This window comes from Felis catus, chromosome B2, assembly GCF_018350175.1.
Source record: "Felis catus isolate Fca126 chromosome B2, F.catus_Fca126_mat1.0, whole genome shotgun sequence".
Lineage (NCBI taxonomy): Eukaryota > Metazoa > Chordata > Mammalia > Carnivora > Felidae > Felis > Felis catus.
This window is the reverse complement of record NC_058372.1, coordinates 33,192,098-33,210,910: the sequence shown is the minus strand read 5'-3', so window position 1 is coordinate 33,210,910 and position 18,813 is coordinate 33,192,098. Positions and strand designations below refer to the sequence as shown.

Sequence of the window (18,813 nt, the reverse complement as noted above, 5' to 3'; positions counted from 1 at the left end):
GTAAGTGAATGCATAAGTGAGTGAACGAATGAATGAATGAGCAGGTTTTCTAGCTGCCAGAATATGGATCCCCCATCAAGGAGAGGGAGGCCTGCAAGGGTTAACCAGGAGTCCGCCTGTGGTCTGAGGTAAGCAGGGAGCATATTTGTTCAGGTAAATAAGGAAGGATTACTTATAATGGGAAATCAGGCCTGGCCAACTCTTCATCTCACGGCTGCTTGCCTTCCTCCCAGCACATTCCTGCACTCTGCCCGTGTCCACACTGCCCTGCAGATCTGGAACCCCAGCCCACCACGGCCTCCATGTAAGCCCCTCAGGCTAGGTCTTGCCACCGTGCAGGCAGGTGGCCCCGGGCTGGGAGCGAAGGGCTCCCTTACAGGGCACACAGCCCTGAGATCTCAGGGGGCCACCCCTCGAGGGTGGCCAGGCCCCCAGCGGCCCACCCGAGTATCACCTCTGCCCCCAGCCCTTCTGGCCCCTGGTCCCACTGCCCCCCCAGATGCCTGGCTGAGACCCAGCGGTGGCCCGCGCTGCCCACGCCTTCTCCTGGCCCCCAAGGTTGGCTCCACGGTGGACGGCTCCCTGGGCACCAGGCAGACAACGGGTAAGTCTGGTGGGAAGGCAGAGTGCTTTGCCATGGGGGCTTCCCTCTCCCAGCCGTGCGGAGCGGGTGACAGAGGGCAGGAGTTGGAGGCATGGTCCCCGGGTCCAGAACTGATCTCCCAGGCATTGCTGGCCTGTGATCTGGGTCCTTCACCCTCAGAATCCCCTGATCCTCCTTATGCTGCCCATCTGCGCCCCCTGCCCCGGGCTGACCCCAGAGCCCGGGTGAGCCCTTGGCCTGGTGAGGCCCAGGATGGCCCCTGTCTGGAGCCCACCTGGAGCCCAGCCCGCACAGCCTGAAGGGAGGCAGCCTTGCAGGTGCAGAGCCTCGGTCCCCGAGACACGGCCAGTTCTGCTTGGCTGGCGAAACACAGACGACCTTTCTGCCGCTGCCAGCCACAGCTGCTCTGCCAAGAGAAGGGTCCGCCTGGGGACAGGCCGCGGTGGGCAGGGGCTGGCCGAAGCCTGGAGGCTCAGGGCCGGGCTCTGGGTCGGAGCAGGAGGGACAGGCCCAGAGCCCGGGGTTTGGGCGGTGGTGGGCCAGGACCCAGGTGGGCTGGGGAGCTGCGGAGCGAACTAACAGGGCTCGAGTACCCAGGGAGGCAGAACGCCGGTCTGGGCGTTCTGGGCCTGCGGGCCCCGGTCTGGGCACGCTAGGAGAAAAAAGGGACGTCCTTGGGGACGCTCATGTCTAAGATTTGCCAGATGTCTGCTGTGGGGAGAGAGGGAAGTGATGGTGGAGAGGACAAGGTAGAAAGCCAGAGGGTCTGCATGTCTGGGGACTCCCCTGGAGGCTGGACCAGGTGTGCGCATGTGTGCGTGTGCGTGTGTGTGTGTGTGTGTGTGTGCATGTTGGGAGTGGGCAGTCCCATGGAGCCGGCCCCGGATCCCCTCACCCACCCAGCAGTCCATACCCAGGCCACAGGCCTCCAGTGGCCCCTTCCCTATATGACAGTAACGGCCTTTCTCCTTCTCCTTAGTCAAGTCTAGGACTCAGCCTCATTTCCTGCTTCACGGCAACCCCCAGTAAGGCCGCATCTCCCCAGCACCAGCTGCTCGGCTGAGTAACAAAACAAACAGGCATCGGGCTTCCCCAGGCCCGAGGTGGCGAGGTGGCGGTTGGGATGGGCAGGAGACTCCCCAGCACACAGGCCCTCCCCCTGCCCCCCAGCGACACGACCCAGCCCAGCTGGGGGTGGGGCTAGAGCCAAAGACTCCCAGGTTGAAGTTTCACCCCGCCCCCCAAACTCACAGAAATTTGGGGAGAGGGAGCATCCTCAGGGCTCTTGGGGAGGTTGAGGTGCGGAGGAGATGCTCTCTGAGGGTGGGGAGCTACCCTCCCCTTTGAGAAATGAAAAAGGTGCTATGAGGACACCTAGAGCCGAAAACTCTGTCTCTACTGGACTCGTTTCTTGTGAGTTAGCAATTATAAAACACCCACGGTAAAATGTGACGCCATTTGATTTTCCCAAGGACCCTCTGAATTGCACGGAGCTTCTCTGTCCACCAAGCCTGAGGGAAGAGGGCGGACACTCAGCAGGTGTTCCGTTGACCAGAAATAAGTAGAAAAAAGAGGAGAACCCACTTTCTACCACTGAGGTCATTGCAGATACAAAGTTAATACCCTTGAAACAATTAGGGCCCCATTTTGTGCTTAAACAGCTTGGTGCGGCTTGAGTGTAACCTGGGGAAGTCAGTTCAGACTGACCTGGGGACAAAGACGCTTTGGGTGGAGGGCAGGAAAGGGTGGGTTCAGGCCCCCTGTGTGACCTCGGGCAAGTCACTTTTCCTCCCTGCCCTTGTAGCTCCTTGTCTGTGTAATGAGAAGGTTAGACAAGGTGGCCTCCTCTGTTAAAGGAGGCTTCGTGGAAGGGACAATCTGGAGCTGGATTTTGCAGGCTGTATAGGAGTTGGTGGAGGCAGACTGGCTGGATTTGCCAGCTTTCTAAGATGTGTGCTTTCCCAGGCTTGTGCCCCAGGCTCGGGTCAGCAGAGGTGGGTGGCTCTAGCTCTGGCTCCTCCTAGAGGCCAGGGAGGGGTGAGTGAGGCCAGCAGCTGCCCCGGGCTGGACGAGAGAGCAGGATGACCTCAGGTAAGGCCCAGGCCTCCCTCGCCACCAACCTCAACTCTTCCCCAGCCTCCACCCACCATCACCACCTGCTTCTTCCTCTGTTCCCCTCATTCCTCACCCCATCACCTTTCCCTCCCCTCTTCTCCAGCCCCATCCCCTCACCTGCTCCCCGGTGCCACCTTCCTGAATGTTCCACCCATCTCAATTTGGTGCCACCTTCCTAAATGTTCCACCCATCTCAATTCGCAAGAAATTTCCATCCACCTTCCCTCAATCTTCATAAGCCTTAAGGCATGCTCTTGACAGCCCATTTAACAGACAGGATCACTGAATCTCCGAGGAAGCCAAGTCACTTATCCCAGTCCCAGAGCTAAAGAGCAGGGAGGTGAGGCTCCATCCTGGTCTGGGACCCTCCCCTTGCCCCCTCCCCGCCCCCATCCCATTCTTCACCCCGCCCTGCTCCCCTAGCCAAGGGAGCAGCCTGTCAGGTAGAACAACTCTTCCCAAAGCAAACTTTGCACAAGGCGAGTTGCCCTGGGCTCTTCCTGACATTTAATGCTGGGCTCCTTCCCCTGCCTCGTTTGCATGCTCCTGGCTCAGGAGGTGCCCCCTGCCAGATTCTCCTCTCCTACCTTTCAGCAGCTGGGGCGGGGCCTCCAGACCCAGGGAAGGTGAGCCTCCTCATCCCTCCGGACTGACCGCTCCTCCCCTGCCAGGTACCTGTGTGACTCTGCTGGGGACCAGATAGACAGGCCCCCACTCAGGACCTTAGAAAGGGACAATGAGGCCTCTCTGGGCACCGCCAGAGTTGAGAAGCCCTCCCTTTTCCCTCCAGCTCTGGGATTCAGGAGAGGGGCCTGGGGGTGGCTGCCCAGCCAGGGTCTCAGCACCCAGGACTAGTGACATTGGTGGGGACCTAAGTGTCTCTGCTCTTGGGCAGCAAGTTCTTCCCGCCTCTGACTCCCACACCCCCCTCCACAGGGCTCTAGGACAGAAGGGCGATGTGTCTCTGCTAACACTTCACAGATGGGGATGTGGGCCCCAGTAACTCCCTAGGAACACATCCCCGCCCACCTAAACCTCTTTTGAAGCAATTTCTGTTCTTAGCCTCCCAGGACAGTTCGTTCTGGACTTCTATCATTTTGTGCAATGTTGGAGTGCCTTCACTTTGTCCTGAAACCCCAGGGTGTGCTCCCCAGCCCTATGATTGGGGCTCAGGGCGCATTTTCTCCCTCAGCCCTGTCAAGACTTTATAGATTCACCAACCCTGGTTTATGGAGTGCTGTGCCTGGCCTGGGGGAGGCCGCCAAGACACGTGAGGCTAGAGACGGGGGAGGGGGGAGCGGGCGGGTAACAAATGTGCGCACCCGCCTCTGGGAGATCGCAAAGCCTGGCCAAACCCCAGAGACGCAGGTGCCTTTGAGTCCCTGTGTCACCGATGAGGAGGCAGAGGCCGAGAGGATGGGCCAAAGTGCCACAGGCAGGAGCCAGAAGAAGCCACGTGTTCTCACACCCTCAGGGACCCGGCTGCCCGGCGGGGCCAGTAGCTCAGGGAACAAGATGCCCATGAAACATTGAAGCCTGCATCCTGGAGCAGGTGCTGGGAGGGGTGGTATGGGGCCAAGGTGCTGGAGGAGCGCAGGGAAGAGGGGCGATCTGTGGGGTCCTGGGGAGACTGTGCCAGAGGGAGGCGGGGCAGCCCAGTCGGCACTGCTTGAGCGAAGGTGAAATATGCATGGCCAAGGGAGAGCAAAGGAGCTCGATGGGGTACTGAGACCAGGCCTGTCTCAACAAGGGCTGAATGAAGACGTGAGCCGCAGTTTCTGAAAGTCAGGCAAGACTTGAACTTGATATGGCTGGAAATCGGGGCTGTGGCCTGACCACCCCAGCATCACTGGCTCTAAGCCCTGGATTTGTCCCGGCTGGGGTCTTGGCTGCCTGCATGAAGTGGAGAGGGGACGCTGCTGGGGTTGGGAGTCCGTCTGATGCACCATATGTGAGGCCAGAGGCAGCCTGCCAGAGCCCCTGCTTGGGCAGAAGGCTGGGCTGGGTTTTTCAGAGGCTCTGGACACCAACCAACTCCAGGGGAGGGAGGCAGGGAGGAGACACAGCCACACCCCTTATTCTGCCCAAATGTCCACCCTGAATCACGTTTCTACTTGCCGGGGGAGCCCCTAGAGTCCGCCTGTTTCTCCGACATCCTGCTTCCAAGTCAGGCTCAGGGGCAAGATGGGGGCCATGGGATCATAGAATCCAGACAGCGTCTGGGCTAGAAAAGCCCTGAGAGGTGACTTATCCCTTCAGAGGACAGAAAAGGACACTGGGGCCCGGAGGAGACCAGAGGCTGCCCAGGGCCCCACATACAGCGCGAACAGAGCAGGACAGGGTCTCACATCTCCAGGGGCTGAGGGCTCCAGTTCTTCCCAGGCCACGCCTCCCCACCCCCTGCCTTTGGAGCAAAGTCAAGTACAGGGGAGAGCTTGAGGCTGAGGTGGGTTTCTGCACCTCCAGGCTGCAGGCATCCGCGCCACCCAGAGCTCCGCTGTGGGGCATTTGCAGGGGCTGGGTCAGCGGGAGGCCTAAGCAAAGGTGAAAGGGGTGGGCAGCAGGGGGACCCTAGAGGCTGGGAGGTGCTGAGTCACAGCACTGTGTGAAAAGAGGGAAGTGCTCCGTCTTGAGTTTCGGTCCCTGCTCAGTCACCACAGACACTTCCCTGGTCGCGGTCACGGCACCCGTGTCTGTCAGGTGGGAGTAATAGTGGCTGCCGCCTGGGTTGGCTGTGCGAACCCAAGGAAGCAGTTTATCTATCTGGCCTTCACCTTGTCCCGGACAGGGTCACAAGCAGTGTCTGGAAGGCTGAATGCGTGGATGCCAGTGGTACCCGTGCAGCGGGAGCAAATGGGAGACGGAGCTGGTACAAATGTGCCTTTGGGCTCCTGGCTGCCCGAGGCAACTGTGGGGAAAGCAGACTAGACCAGACTCCTTGATGTTCCCTTGAACCTATTTGCTCCTGGCCCTGTGTCCCAACTCCCTACCCAGCTTCTGATTCCTATAGCCTCGCTGCACCCCACCCCCCGCCAGTCTCCACACACACCTCCAGGCTCAAGCTGAACCTCCCAGAGAACAGGGCTCCTGAAAAGTTAGGCCAGGGACCTGCCCGGGTCTGGGATCTGACGAGGTGGGAGAAAGCCAGGAGACCTAGAAGAAACCTACCTCCCCTGTTCTCATGCTGAGCCCAAGATAGACAAGTCCTCCCCCAGTCACCCCTGAGGGACCCACGTCCCTACTTTCTGTCCTTGGAGTCGCCAGGGGCAGCACGTGCCTGGGGATGACCACAATGGGGTGCTTGAGGAAGGCCAGAGCTGCCTGGAGGTAGCCAGCCTGGGACACCTTCCTGGGTAAGAAGGCAAATCTGTCCGGTGGAGAGAGGTGGCGCTCTGGACAGGGAAGGGTGGTCAGTAAGGAGGAGGCTGGGTCCTTTTATTGGGTCCAGCTCGTTCGAAGAACAGTTTTAAGGGGCAAAGGGAGGGCGGGAGTGACTGAGGAGAAGTAAGGGGGCAGGAGGAGGGGTGGAAGAATGAGAAAGTAGCGGGGAGAGGCTGGGTCCAGAGGCGGGCAGGGTTGGGCACTGGCCTCAGTCTCCCTGCATCTGGGCAGGCCAAGCTTCTCTCCAAGGTGCTGACCAGCTAACTGGGGGGCAGGCCCGTGTGGCCCCTACCCACTCTGCATGGCCCCTGGCCAGGCCCTAGTCACACCCCCACAGTCCCCTGACCCTGACAGATTGAAGGAGGCCCTTGCATGGAGGGAGAGAGAGGCTGACAGCCAGGACGGTGGGCCACAGTGAGGAAGCCCCAGAAGGTCTGCCCCAGCTGGTGGAGAAAGGCCGACACAGAGCTCAGTGGCAGGTTCTGTCACCCCCGCCCTCCCCCCCACTCTCCCCTCGTGCTCTTGTCTTGGTGCTGGGGTCTGCAGCCAGGGTCCTGGGCTCTGGGCAGCCTGAGGCTGGGTCTCACGATGGAGGTAGGGGCCTGAGAACATTTATCCCGCCCGCAATCCCCCCGGGGGTGCGATCTGGGAGCCTGAACTGAGCAGGATGTGGGAGACAGGCTCCAAGCCCATAAGCGCCCAGAGCTGCCTAAAGACCTCCCTGGTAACTCCATTTCCCTGAGGCTGTGGCCTCTGGAGATATCAGGCGATCTTCTGCCGGTGCCAGGTCGGGGTGGCAGTGAGAACCCGGGAGGCCGGGCAGTGGCATGAAACGGCTGCTATAAATCTCCAACTCTGGGTCCCTCTGCCCTCTCTCCTTGATCTGCCTTCCTGAGGGAGTGGGAGGTGCTGAGAGAAGGGCCCCTGAGGAGGCTAATCCCTCTGGCCGCAGCCCCACGGTCCCGCTGGTCTGGCCCTAGATCTGGGCCTTGGCCTCCACCAGCTGTTACCAAATTTTCTTTGTTTGGAGTCTGAGCCAGAGCCTCTGGGGCAGGAGGGAGCCAGGACATGCTGAGCCTTAATCCAGACATGTGGTTTAATCCAGAAAAGATCAACTCGAGGTTTGGGAGCTGGAGGCATCGCTCAGGAGACGGGCAGCATCTCAGACCCAGCCTGCATAGGCCAGTGGGAGGGCTGGGCCAGCCTTCACAGGGGCCCGGGCTTGGCAAACATGGGACTTGTCCCAGGACCCTGTGCCTATGGAGCAGGAGCCTGAGGGTCAACGGGCCCCAGGTTTGGTCCTCGCTCTGCCATGACTATGGGCACGTCCCTGCCACTCTGTGAGCCTCATTTTCCCCAGTGCACATGTGTCTTCATGGGCGAACAATCACCTGTGGATGTAATCATGGTTGAACTGCACGGCACAGGTGGGAAGAGCTGGGAAGTCAGCTGTTGAGGAGGGCTTCCTGGGAGAGGAGGGGGCTTTGGGCTGAACTGTGATGAGAAGGAAGTGGCATCTTGGGCAGGGGGATAGCAACACAAAATAGCCATGTTGTGCCCACAGCACTGGGGCCGGGGGAGAAATGCCATTGTCATTAGAACCCGGATACATGTCGATCGATCCCTGGTTTTGGTCCAGACCCTGCCACTGACCAGCAAATGAATCCCTTCCCCATATGTGATCTACAAAACTTTCGTATAACATATAGTCCCTTCCAACTCTGATAATCTGGGCTGGGTAGGAGGTGAGCTGAGACATGGGCACCAGCCATTGGGATTGCATGAGGGTGGCAATGGGGAGCCATGGGAGGTTCTTGAGCACAGGGGTGCCTGATGAAGGAGCATCGAAGGGAGATGAGCTTGCCAGTGGCGTGGAGTGAGCAGTCAGGAGGTGGGAATGGACTTTGGAGGATCAAGTTGCCCAATCAGGAGGTGGGCAGGACCCTGGGAAAACGGGCTGGCCAGCCTCAGAGGGAATGTGGCACAGCAAGCACAGCCTTTGCGTGTCCAGCTGGGGACTTCTGGCAAGCTGTATTAAGACCTCTGTGCCCCCCTGTCCACATCTATAAAATAGGGCTCCCGAGCCCACGTCCCCTGGGGCTGTGGGTAGTAAAGGAGTGACAGGCGTGAATGCTCTGGGCCTGGGGAAGTGCTCACTGACCAGTTCTCTCTTCCAGCCAGAGTCTGGCCCCAGAGCCAGACGTCAGAGTTGCAGGCTGGACACTAAAACCCCCGGCTCCCTGACCAGTAAACCAAGGTCCCCCCGGATCTGGGCTGCGGGGGTCAGAGCATTCCCCACCACCTCCCCACCTGTGGACAGTCAGATCTTTCCTCCCACCGCACAATTATTATTTTTCACCAGGGAGGTGTTGGGAGCTGGGACCGAGCCTTGGTTGAGAGCAGGTTCCCTGGCATTTAGGAGCAAGGTGAGGGGGAGCCGAAGTGCAGGGTGGGGCGGAGGCGGGAACTCGCCTGGACCAGGAGTCAGAAGACCTGGATCCAAGTCACTTATCTCTGCGCCTTCACTTGCCCATCCACAAAATGGGAATGAGCATAAGGCCCGGTTGCCGCTCTCTGAGGAAGGACAGATGCAAGGGGTGCTCGCTCAGTGAGTCAGGGATGTGTCATCACATCCCGGCCCAGCAAATGCTGCCGCCTGCCCCACCCGTTCATCCTCACTGACCCCTCATGCCACCGTGCCCCGAAACAGCAGCTGCCTCCCACCCCACCTGTGGCTGCAGCCACGCAAGCAGGAGCGCCACGAGGGAAGCAAGTTCTTCTGCTTCTCGGAGAAGCTTTCTGTCTCCCTGGCACTTGGCCCAGGGTGCTGGCAGAGACTATCCTAACGTGGCAGGCACGGGAGCCCTGGGGACGTGGATGGGGCGGGAGGCAGGAAGGGGCGACGAGGTGGGGGGCTGAGAGGGGCTGTCCAGGGGTGGGGCCTCCTAGGGGGTAGGGCGTGGGCATAGGCCAGGGTGGGGACCCGGGAGCAGAGGGGGCTGTTGGCACGGCCTGGGTAAATAATGTTGGGCCCACAGCACACATGTGTGTTTGCACAGAAGGCCTTGAAATGATTCCAGGCCTGCCCTCTGCCCCCCGCAGCCCCACCCCACCCTGACCTTTCCTTCCTTGTCACTTAAAGGAGCTCTTGAAAGGGAGAGTCGAAATCAAAGGGAACACCCTTCTCTCTCGCTGGCGTTGTCTCCGCCACAGGAAGTGGCACAGCTGCCATGTTAAAGTTGGGACTGTCGGGCACTGCACAAGGGAGGGGACGAGACGGAGCTGGAATTCCACTCGGGCCCCCTTCACCAAACTCTGCTCTCCAGAGAGAAAGATCGCTGTTTTCTGAGATATGTGAAGGTGTGGAATGGGCTAGCTGCAGGCCTAGAGAAGCCAGAAGGGTCTTCCCAGCTGGGTTCTTTCCCTGCGCCCCCTTCAGGGAGGGGTAAATGCCGCTGCACACCGAGGCTAACCGGGCAGCCAGGTCAGTCCCACGCGGGGAGCCACGATGGGCCGGGGAGCCCCCCACTGTCCCGGTGTGGCACAGTACATGTCACCAGTAGAGTCTACCGGTCCTTTGATTAATGCCTCTCCCTCTCACTGGCCCGATGTCTTTCAAGCGGCAATTCTCAAACGTGAGCTTGTGTCAGAATCACCCAAAAGCGGGGTGCCTGGGTGGCTCAGTCGGTTGGGCGGCCGACTTCGGCTCAGGTCATGATCTCGCGGTCCGTGGGTTCGAGCCCCGCGTCGGGCTCTGTGCCGACGGCTCAGAGCCTGGAGCCTGCTTCAGATTCTGTGTCTCCCTCTCTCTGACCCTCCCCCATTCATGCTCTGTCTCTCTCTGTCTCAAAGATAAATAAACGTTAAAAAAAAAAAAAAAGAAAAAAAATCACCCAAAAGCTGAAACACACTGCCAGGCCTTCCCGGGGCTTCTGACTCGGTCGCTCCGCGGTCGGCCTGAGAATCTGCATTTTTTGCCACGTTCCCAGGTGGTGCCGATGCTGCTGGCCCAGGCACCACGTCGTGAGGAACACGTGGGCCCACGTGAACTTGCCCTTAACGGGTTCGTCTGCTCCTTTCCTTCCTGCTGACTTTCATTAGGAGCGCGTACTTGTTGATAATCTTCCACCTCTGTCCTGAGTCGTGCTGGAGTCCCGGGCCCACAAATCACAGAAATAGCCCAGAAACCCTGGGGTTTTGGTACCTGTACATCTCCTGAGGCCCCTGCCTCACCCGATCCGCCTACTCCAATAGGGGGTGCAGAGAAAAAGGGCCCTCGGCAAAGCAGGGCCTGCATGACCGCTGTGGAAAGAGGCCTCCAGCTCCTGTTTTGAGGCCAAGTGGTAGCCCCCTGGGGGGCCTCGGGGCGGCCGGTGTCTAAGTTTCTGGGGGCCTCCGTCGTTCCCCAGAGCATGCTCCTCCTCCCCTCTCTCCCCCTCCCCACACCCTTCCCCTGCAGGTGGGCACGGCCTCCTCAGGGCACACTCCTCCAGGGCGAGGGGAAAGGAGAGGGCGCTGGGAGCTGGGAGGGGCAGGGGGCAGGACCTTCGGGGAGGAAGAGGTGGGTAGGTACAAGGAACCCAGTCCTGAGCCAGTGTGGCGCCACTCAGTGACTGCCTCAGCACTGTCAATTTGTCCACATCCCCCAAATGGTGGTGGAGGGGAAGAGGGCCCGCCTCCCTGACTTGTGAGTGGCTTCTACCCCGCCACTCCCCTCACCTGCTCCTCGCTCCTTCAACCGCCAGGTGAAGGTGATGGTGACCTTCTCCCTTCCCCACCGTCTTTAGGAGAAGAATAAAAGAAAACAAGCTTTGCTCCAGAAAGAGAGACTTGGGTTAGCTCTCAAAAGGAACTTCCTCCACAGGACAGTGGACGGGGGATCTGGGCATGGGCTGGCCGGGGGCCAGAGGCGCGGACACTAAAGTTTACTAGTCCAGGCCTCAGTGTGCTCATCTACCAAATGGGGCTACTCATGCCTTCCGTTGTGAGGCTTGAATGAGGCCGAGGACCTCAGAAGGGTGTGGTAAGCACACCACGTGGGTAAAGATTTGCTGCTTTCAGCCAACCTGGCTTTCTTGGGGAAAGCTGTTTACACCTCACTTTCTTTCCCGGCCAGGAGCCTATCTGCCCAGCCCTGTCCTAACTGCCCAATGACCCGGAAGCCCCAACTCTCCCCCTGGCCCAGTGGGCCCCTCATCCCCATAACCAGCTTAGTGGCCCCCACGGGGATGGGGAAGCAGCCAGACCCTGATTGGCCTTCCTCTCTTATTTCTGCAGACACAGCCACCAGCCCAAGCAACAGCGGCATGGGCAGCGCCAGCCCGGGCCTGAGCAGCGTGGCCCCCGGCCGCCTCCTGCTGCCCCCCGACGCTGTGTTGCGCACAGGCGTGGAAAAGGCGGCCGCGGGGGCGGTGGGGCCCGAGAGACGGGACTGGAGCCCCAGCCCGCCTGCCACGCCTGACCAGGGCCTGTCTGCCTTCTACCTCTCCTACTTTGACATGCTGTACCCTGAGGATGGCAACTGGGCCACCAAGGGCCCCGGGGCCAGCTCTCGGGAGGAGCCACCTGAGGAGCCCGAGCAGTGCCCTGTCATCGACAGCCAAGCCCCCGGGGGCAGCCTGGACTTGGCACCGGGGAGTCTGACCCTGGAGGAGCACTCGCTGGAGCAGGTGCAGTCCATGGTGGTGGGCGAGGTGCTTAAGGACATTGAGACAGCCTGTAAGCTGCTCAACATCACTGCAGGTGAGCCTTTTCGCACGTCCCCCTCCGTAAGGCGGGCCGCAAGCAGGGCTGAGGTCGCTGGGGGTGTGGGGGGCCGCGCTAGGTGCACTCTGGCCACCCCTGGCCCGGCCTCAGCAACACCAGGCATGCTGGGGATTCTGCACATACAGTCAGCCCACGGCACACAGCAGCTGTGAGCCTGGGAAGGTTCCTACCCTCTCTGCCCCAACTGCTGGAGGCAATGCAATCAAGCTCTACACCATCTGACCCTCTACCCCCCACCCCCCAGAGGCGTCTCCACGCTGGCCTCATTTACTCTGCTCCAGCCACACCTGTTTTTTGCTGTGCCCACGACCCTCACGCCTCAGGACCTTTGCATCTCCTGATCTCTCAATCCAAAACGTTTCTCCCCCAAAGAGTTTCTCGGCTCACCCCGTGCCTCCTTCAGATCTTGACTCAAATGGCACTGTCTTGATAAGGCTTTCCCTGCCCCCACTGTTGATATTACTGTCCACACCGCCAACTCTTTCTCCTCCTACCTGCTTTATTTCTCTCATCGCATGGACGGTCCGATGCCCTGCATATTTTATTTATCCATTTTATTTGCTCTCTGTCTCCCCCACTGGAATGTACACACCCCGAGGGCAGGGATTTTCATTTGTCTGGTTCCCTGCTACATCCCCAGTTTCTAGGATGGCGCCTCGCACATAATAGATGTTCAATAAACAGTAACTTCTGAATATGGCAGGCTGTGTTCTAGCACTGGGGAATAGAGTGGGGAACACAACACAAAAGCCCCTTTATCCACTGAGCGGACATTACAGTGAGGGAAACGAGTCATAGATAACTAGATAAATGTGTGTCACTGGTCCGGTGGTGATGAGGGCTCTGATGAGGAGGGGGCATTAGGAGTCCAGGCACACACATGTGCGGTTGTGGGGCTGATGCTGTGAGTTGAGGGGCTGCGGGGTCTCCAGCCTCCTGTTCCCACATCGTCTCTCCAGCTTTGGGCAGGCCTGACCCATCTCCTGGGTCCCCGGATCCCGGCATTTGAGCATCCCACTCTCGTGCTGCTGTCACACAAAAAGTCTTCAGGCGTCCCTCAGGCCCAGCCCCTCCTCCTCAGAGTCATCCAGGCCCGGCCCCCGCCCCCAACCATCCCCGCAGGTGCCCCATGCCCGTCCTGCCCCTGGAGGTTTCCCCGTTCTGCCTCCTCTCCCACACCGGGCTGGGGAGGGGCCTACCCTCTGAACAATGGAGACAGAAACAAATTGCTTTGACCCTGGGAAGGAAAATGGGTTTATGAAGTGGGGGCAGCCCAGCCTGCAGGTCATCCAGCTAGGGCACCAGCTTAGGCCACAGTGTTCACTTGGAGGCCCCATTGTGACTGTGCCACCAGCCCAGCCTCCACCCACAGGCCCCGCCAGCCTCACCCCAGAGCAGCTCCCCCGGGGAACCTAGCCAGTGACTCTCTTCCTAGCCTCTGCGGCCTGGAGAGCCGCATCATGACCGCCCGGTGCCCTGCCATTTATTCGCTCGTGCACTGAGCAGCTAGTACATACCCGGCCCTTCGTTAGCTATTGGACAGGAGGCTACAACTCTCTGTGCCTCAGTTTCCTCATCTGTAAAATACGGTGGAGATTAGGATTCGGGTTGCAGGACTAATTCCTGGTTGGGTTCTTTTCCCTGGTTCCTTGAAGGGTTTGGGGAAGGCAAGAGGCAGCTGAGAGAGAAGCTCAGGTGTCTCTGGTTTAATGTCACTGCCCCCTCCGGGGAGGGGGCTTCCTGAAAGGCCTTCTGAAGGGACTGGAGGGGTCGGGGGGACCCGAGGTCTGGGTGAGGTGGGGGGCGCAGAGGCCCCAGGCTACCCTGCCCTGAGCCAAGTTTGTTTTTAGGACCCCAGCTCCTCTGCCTCACTCCCCTCTCTTCTTGGGTGCCCCCTCCACGGGGCCCCTCAAGACCCTCTCTGGCCTGGCCTGTTCTCACCCCAGGAGCACACAATCTGGGCCACGAGCTTCCAGTTCCCACGGGCGCCCCACCAGAGCAGAGCCGGCCACATTCAGGGCGGTGGCCTCAAGTAGCCCGTGGAACTGAGGGAGTGTCTCTTGTCCAGACCCCGTGGACTGGAGCCCTGGCAACGTGCAGAAGTGGCTCCTGTGGACAGAGCACCAGTACCGGCTGCCCCCCGTGGGCAAGGCCTTCCAGGAGCTGGGGGGCAAGGAGCTGTGCGCCATGTCGGAGGAGCAGTTCCGCCAGCGCTCACCTCTGGGTGGGGACGTGCTGCACGCCCACCTGGACATCTGGAAATCAGGTGGGACGCGGCATGGGTGAGAGAGGCGCCTCCCGAGCTCCGAGCCAGGGACCCTGAGGGGGGCGCTAGGCTGGGACTCCCGCCAGGGTCGCTCTCTGCTGGGGAAGCAGCTGGTCGGTCCCAGTCCGGACTCTGTTCTAAATCTCAGCCCCACTTGCTGCTGCCTCCCCAGATCCTGGGCCGACTCACCAGCCCTGACCCCCTCCCAGCCCTGGGCAAACCCACAGCACTTAGGGCCAGAGCGTGTGGGAAGTTAAAAGGTAGGAGTCGGACTGCGAGAGCGCGGACGGCATAGCTGATGGGGACCGTGGGGACCACGAAGTCCTCCTTTGTCCTTTTGAAATTGTGTTTGTCTGTTCTGTGTTGTCTTCCATTAAAGGAGTAATGAGGTAGTCAGTGTGCATGAGTTCTCAAAAGACCATAATGGAAATAGTACCGTGAAAAGGAATTTCCCCCCTCGCTCCTGACCCCCTGCCTTCCAGTCCCCCTGCCTAGAGGCAACCACATGCTGGAGAGAGTCTACGCACACAACGAGCAAACATACACGTGTGGTTTTCACCCTTTTGTAACATGGATCGTGCCAGAGTATCACACTGTTCCACTCTTGGTTTATCTTGGACCTGGCTCCCCAACAGCATCTCTACAGCTGCCCTATTTCTAACGGCTGCGTGCCAACCCCTTAATGTTTAAATCACCTCGCATCCCACTGCGTGCCCTGCACGGAGCTGCATGCTTTGGGGGAGGCAGTGCTTGCCCCACGAGTCGAGGCCCCTGCCCTTAGGGGTCTGGGATCAAGAAAGGCATGGGACCCACTCATATGTATGATCAGTAGAGACCGGTGTCCTGCCCCCGCCCGGTAGCTGGCAAGTGCCTGGCTACAGAGCCAGGTGGTGATGGGGGCAGAAGCTGGCTGCCCCCATCCACGCCGCTTGGCCTCAGTCCCACCCGAACACCCTCTTCTGCCCTCTGCGTCTGCCCTGGGTCTCAACCTTCTCTCCTTGCCCCGCAGCGGCCTGGATGAAAGAGAGGACTTCTCCTGGGGCGATCCACTACTGCGGTGAGCCAGGGCCAGCAGGGAGGGGCCAGGGCTCTGGGGTGCAGGGTCGAGGGGTGGCGCCCCGCTCACCGCCCCCCTCCCTGGCTGCCCAGCTTCCACCAGCGAGGACAGCTGGACCGACAGCGAGGTGGACTCCTCCTGCTCCGGGCAGCCCATCCACCTGTGGCAGTTCCTCAAGGAGCTGCTGCTCAAGCCCCACAGCTACGGCCGCTTCATCCGGTGGCTCAACAAGGAGAAGGGTGAGCCGGGCTCCCCACGCGCGCCGCGAGGGGATCGGGCCTCACTGACGCCGGCGGGAGCCTGCTGGTCTCCTGCCAGGTGCCAGGCACAGGGATGGCTGGGGGTTGGGGGCTGGGGCAGGGGAGCCGCCCCTCGCTTTTGCCCCGAATGCCGGACACGCTGCCGTCACTGGAGCGTCAGGATCTGCGTGCAGCTTGTGTCTCCTGACCAAGCTCTGTCCTATACAGGACCCCCAGCTCCACACGGGGCCAGGGACATGCTAGGGACTTAATACCCGGCCGAGAACTGGACACAGTCTTCCCCTTCAAAACATCATAGCTTCCCCCCATTGTTGGGGCGCCTGGGTGGCTCAGTCGGTTAAGCGTCCGACTGCGGCTCAGGTCATGATCTCACGGTCCGAGAGTTCAAGCCCCGCGTCGGGCTCTGTGCCGACGGCTCAGAGTCTGGAGCCTGCTTCGGATTCTGTGTCTCCCTCTCTCTCTGACCCTCCCCCGTTCATGCTCTATCTCTCTCTGTCTCAAAAATAAATAAACATTAAAAAAAAATTTAAAAAAACAACAACATCATAGCTGCCTCAGGGAGACTGATGTGCCCAGTGAGAAATACCACGTGGGCCTCATAGGCAGTATTAGATTTCCGAGAGGCCCCATAAAAAAAAAAAGGTAACAGGTGAACTTTTAAAGTTTATTTATTGTGAGAGAGACAGAGAGAGTGCAAGTAGGGGAGGGGCAGAGAGAGAGAGAGAGAAAGAGAGAGAGGGAGAATCTCAAGCAGGCTCCATGCTGTCAGCACAGAACCCATGTGGGGCTCGAACTCATGAAACCGTGAGATCGTGACCTGAGCCCAAATCAAGAGTCAGATGCTTAACCAACTGAGTCACTCAGGTGCCCCTTAACAGGTGAATTTAATTTTAATAAGCTTTTATTTAATCTAATATTACAGGTTATTAAAATTTCAACACAATCAATATAAAAATTACTAATGAGACATTTTTACTAAGTCTTCAAACACTGGTGAGTATTTTACACTTATAGTACATCTCGATTCGGACTAGCCACATTTCAAGTATTCAAGGGCCACATACGGCTAGTGGCTACCTCACCGGACAGTGCAGGACTAGATGGTGTGTGTGTGTGTGTGTGTGTGTGTGTGTGTATGTATGTTGGAAAAGACTCAGAGCCAAGAAACCTGGGTTCTAGGCCCCATCCTGTCATTAGTAGCTATGGGTATTGGGACCTCAGTCTTCTTATCTGTAAAATGGACAGGATTCATTCCTCCAACAAACCTTCACTGAGTACATCCTCTGGTTCCACACCGGCCCAGCCAACATTTACGGAGAATAAGTGTCCCTTTGGTGCAGGGCGGATTCAGCTGCACCCCGCCCGTCCTCGAGGGACCTGCAGGTTATAGGAGAACCAGCAGTGAAATGAGCTTGGGTACAGAGCGTGCCGGGGCTGCGACAGGGCGGTGGGGGCAGCTGTGCCTTGTTCAGGAGGACTTCCGGGGAGTGGTGACTTGGGCTGAGTGTGAAGGACAAATAGGGGCTAGAGGGGGTGGAGAGAAGTTCCTGCACAAGGCACGGTAACCCTCATGTCTATTTGAGACTTAACGCGAGCCCGGTCCTCAGGAAGACGGTTCCATGATAGATTTCTAGGGAGAGGAGATCAGGGAGGGCAAAGTGGTCTGTGAAGGCTCCCTGGAAGGGGTGTGCTGGCTTGGGTTTTGCCAGGAGGGTTTAGAATGAGAACTGGGATTGTTAACAATGTCATAGTTCCTCCCAAGGGGCACTTCTGTCAGACTCCGCTGTAAGCACTTTCGGTCGCCACTCAACAAATGGTAGTCATTACAACCCCCTCCACCCACACAATAAAGGGGCCTCAAACAGCTTCTTGAGGTAGAACATGGCAGAGACGGGCTTCAAACCCGAGGCAGCCTGTCTCCAAATCCACTCTTTTCCCCACCTGCTCTGAATTAATCCTACCAGAAAGGGCCGTGTTGGCTTCGGCTGAGGATGGCAAAGAGGTCTTTCAGGCTGGGGAGCGGCTGGTCAAGGTGGTGGGGGCGGGGGCGGAAGTGGGGATGACCTTGACAAATGAGCTGTAGGCACAGCTCAGAGCCCCACAGGGCTTCTGCGCAGGGTGTGCAAACCCCACAGTAGGAGCAGAGGCTGGCAGGGGCCAGGCCCTCGGGGCCCCAAATAACCCGCTAAAGTACGCGGGCTCACCCTGCACTCAGCAGGTTTGTGACCCCATGGTATCATTTGTCACTTACTGGGGCACAAATTTCTTTAACCCTCGCTGCCACCTTGGGAGTAGATAGTATGCCCCCCAACGCCCCCAGCCTGGCCCTCACCCCCCACCGCCGACACTGACCTGCTGGTTTTGGTCTTTCTCCCTCCTGGCACACCCCCGCCTTGCACCGCTGGCTCTCTCTGGGCCCACCTGCTCCCCCAGGCATCTTCAAAATTGAGGACTCCGCTCAGGTGGCCCGGCTGTGGGGCATCCGCAAGAACCGGCCGGCCATGAACTACGACAAGCTGAGCCGTTCTATCCGCCAGTATTACAAGAAGGGCATCATCCGGAAGCCAGACATCTCCCAACGCCTCGTCTACCAGTTCGTGCACCCCATCTGAGGGCTGCAGGCCAGGCCCTAGGCCTGAAACTCGCCCTCGCCAGACCTCCCTCCTGCCCACCCCTGCCTCTGCCGGACCCTGAGCTGAGGGAGACTGCAATCTCCTGGCGTCGGAGTCTAAGGTCCTGGAGGGGACGGCCCTCTGCTTCCAGGGGCGTAAATGAGCTCTCCGGGGCCCGGGGGACCCCGGGGTGGGAGTGCTTCCTCCTCGGGCCTGACTGCTCACATGCCCAGTTCCCTGGAAGATGGAAGGAGACAGGGCTGTCCTCAGTGTTCACAGCTCCCAGGGGAAGGCCATCCCTCCACCCCAGCCTCTGACCCCAGAATTTCCAGAGCAGAGCCGACAGAATGACAGTGACTTAGCCAAGGCCACTAGCAGTCCAGTGCTCCCTGCTGCCCCATCCTGCACCATGCTTGGCGTGGTGCTAGGAGACGTCTGTGCCCCCGAGTCGGGAAGCCTGGGGTGCTCCTGGGAACGGATAATAAAGATACTAGAGAACTACCGTGGCCCCAGTGTCTGTGCAGCGAGTGAGTGGCACAGCCCCGAGGCCACCACTGCTCAAAGTGGTTGTGGTCACAGTGGCCTTGGGGTGGTCACAGGGGGCTTCCTGGGGGAGGTGGCATTGAGGGGAGTCTAAACGGAAAAGGGTAATTAATTGGTAGAGGCCGTGGGAGAGAGGCAGTGAGCCTTCAAGGCCTGGGAGGGGCTAGAAACACCCTCATCTCCTCCCACCCACATGGGGGCCCATAGGA

At 59.4% G+C, this 18,813-nt stretch overlaps 1 protein-coding gene across 3 annotated transcripts; it reads left to right on the top strand.

The window, feature by feature from the left end:
• The first annotated feature begins 204 nt into the window (after positions 1 to 204).
• Positions 205 to 18,562, top strand: SPDEF (SAM pointed domain containing ETS transcription factor). 3 transcript variants are annotated; one of them, XM_003986039.3, is made up of 6 exons: positions 205 to 604; positions 11,378 to 11,842; positions 13,935 to 14,132; positions 15,142 to 15,189; positions 15,282 to 15,428; positions 17,883 to 18,562. In XM_003986039.3, the coding sequence occupies exons 2-6, from the start codon at positions 11,407 to 11,409 to the stop codon at positions 18,059 to 18,061; spliced, it is 1,008 nt and encodes a 335-aa protein (XP_003986088.1). In that variant the 5' UTR covers positions 205 to 604; positions 11,378 to 11,406; the 3' UTR covers positions 18,062 to 18,562. The 3 variants fall into 3 exon arrangements, with proteins under 3 accessions (XP_003986088.1, XP_044913351.1, XP_044913350.1); XM_045057416.1 differs by lacking the exon at positions 205 to 604 and adding an exon at positions 10,923 to 11,123; XM_045057415.1 differs by lacking the exon at positions 205 to 604 and having other exon boundaries at positions 11,157 to 11,842.
• The last annotated feature ends 251 nt before the right edge of the window (positions 18,563 to 18,813 follow it).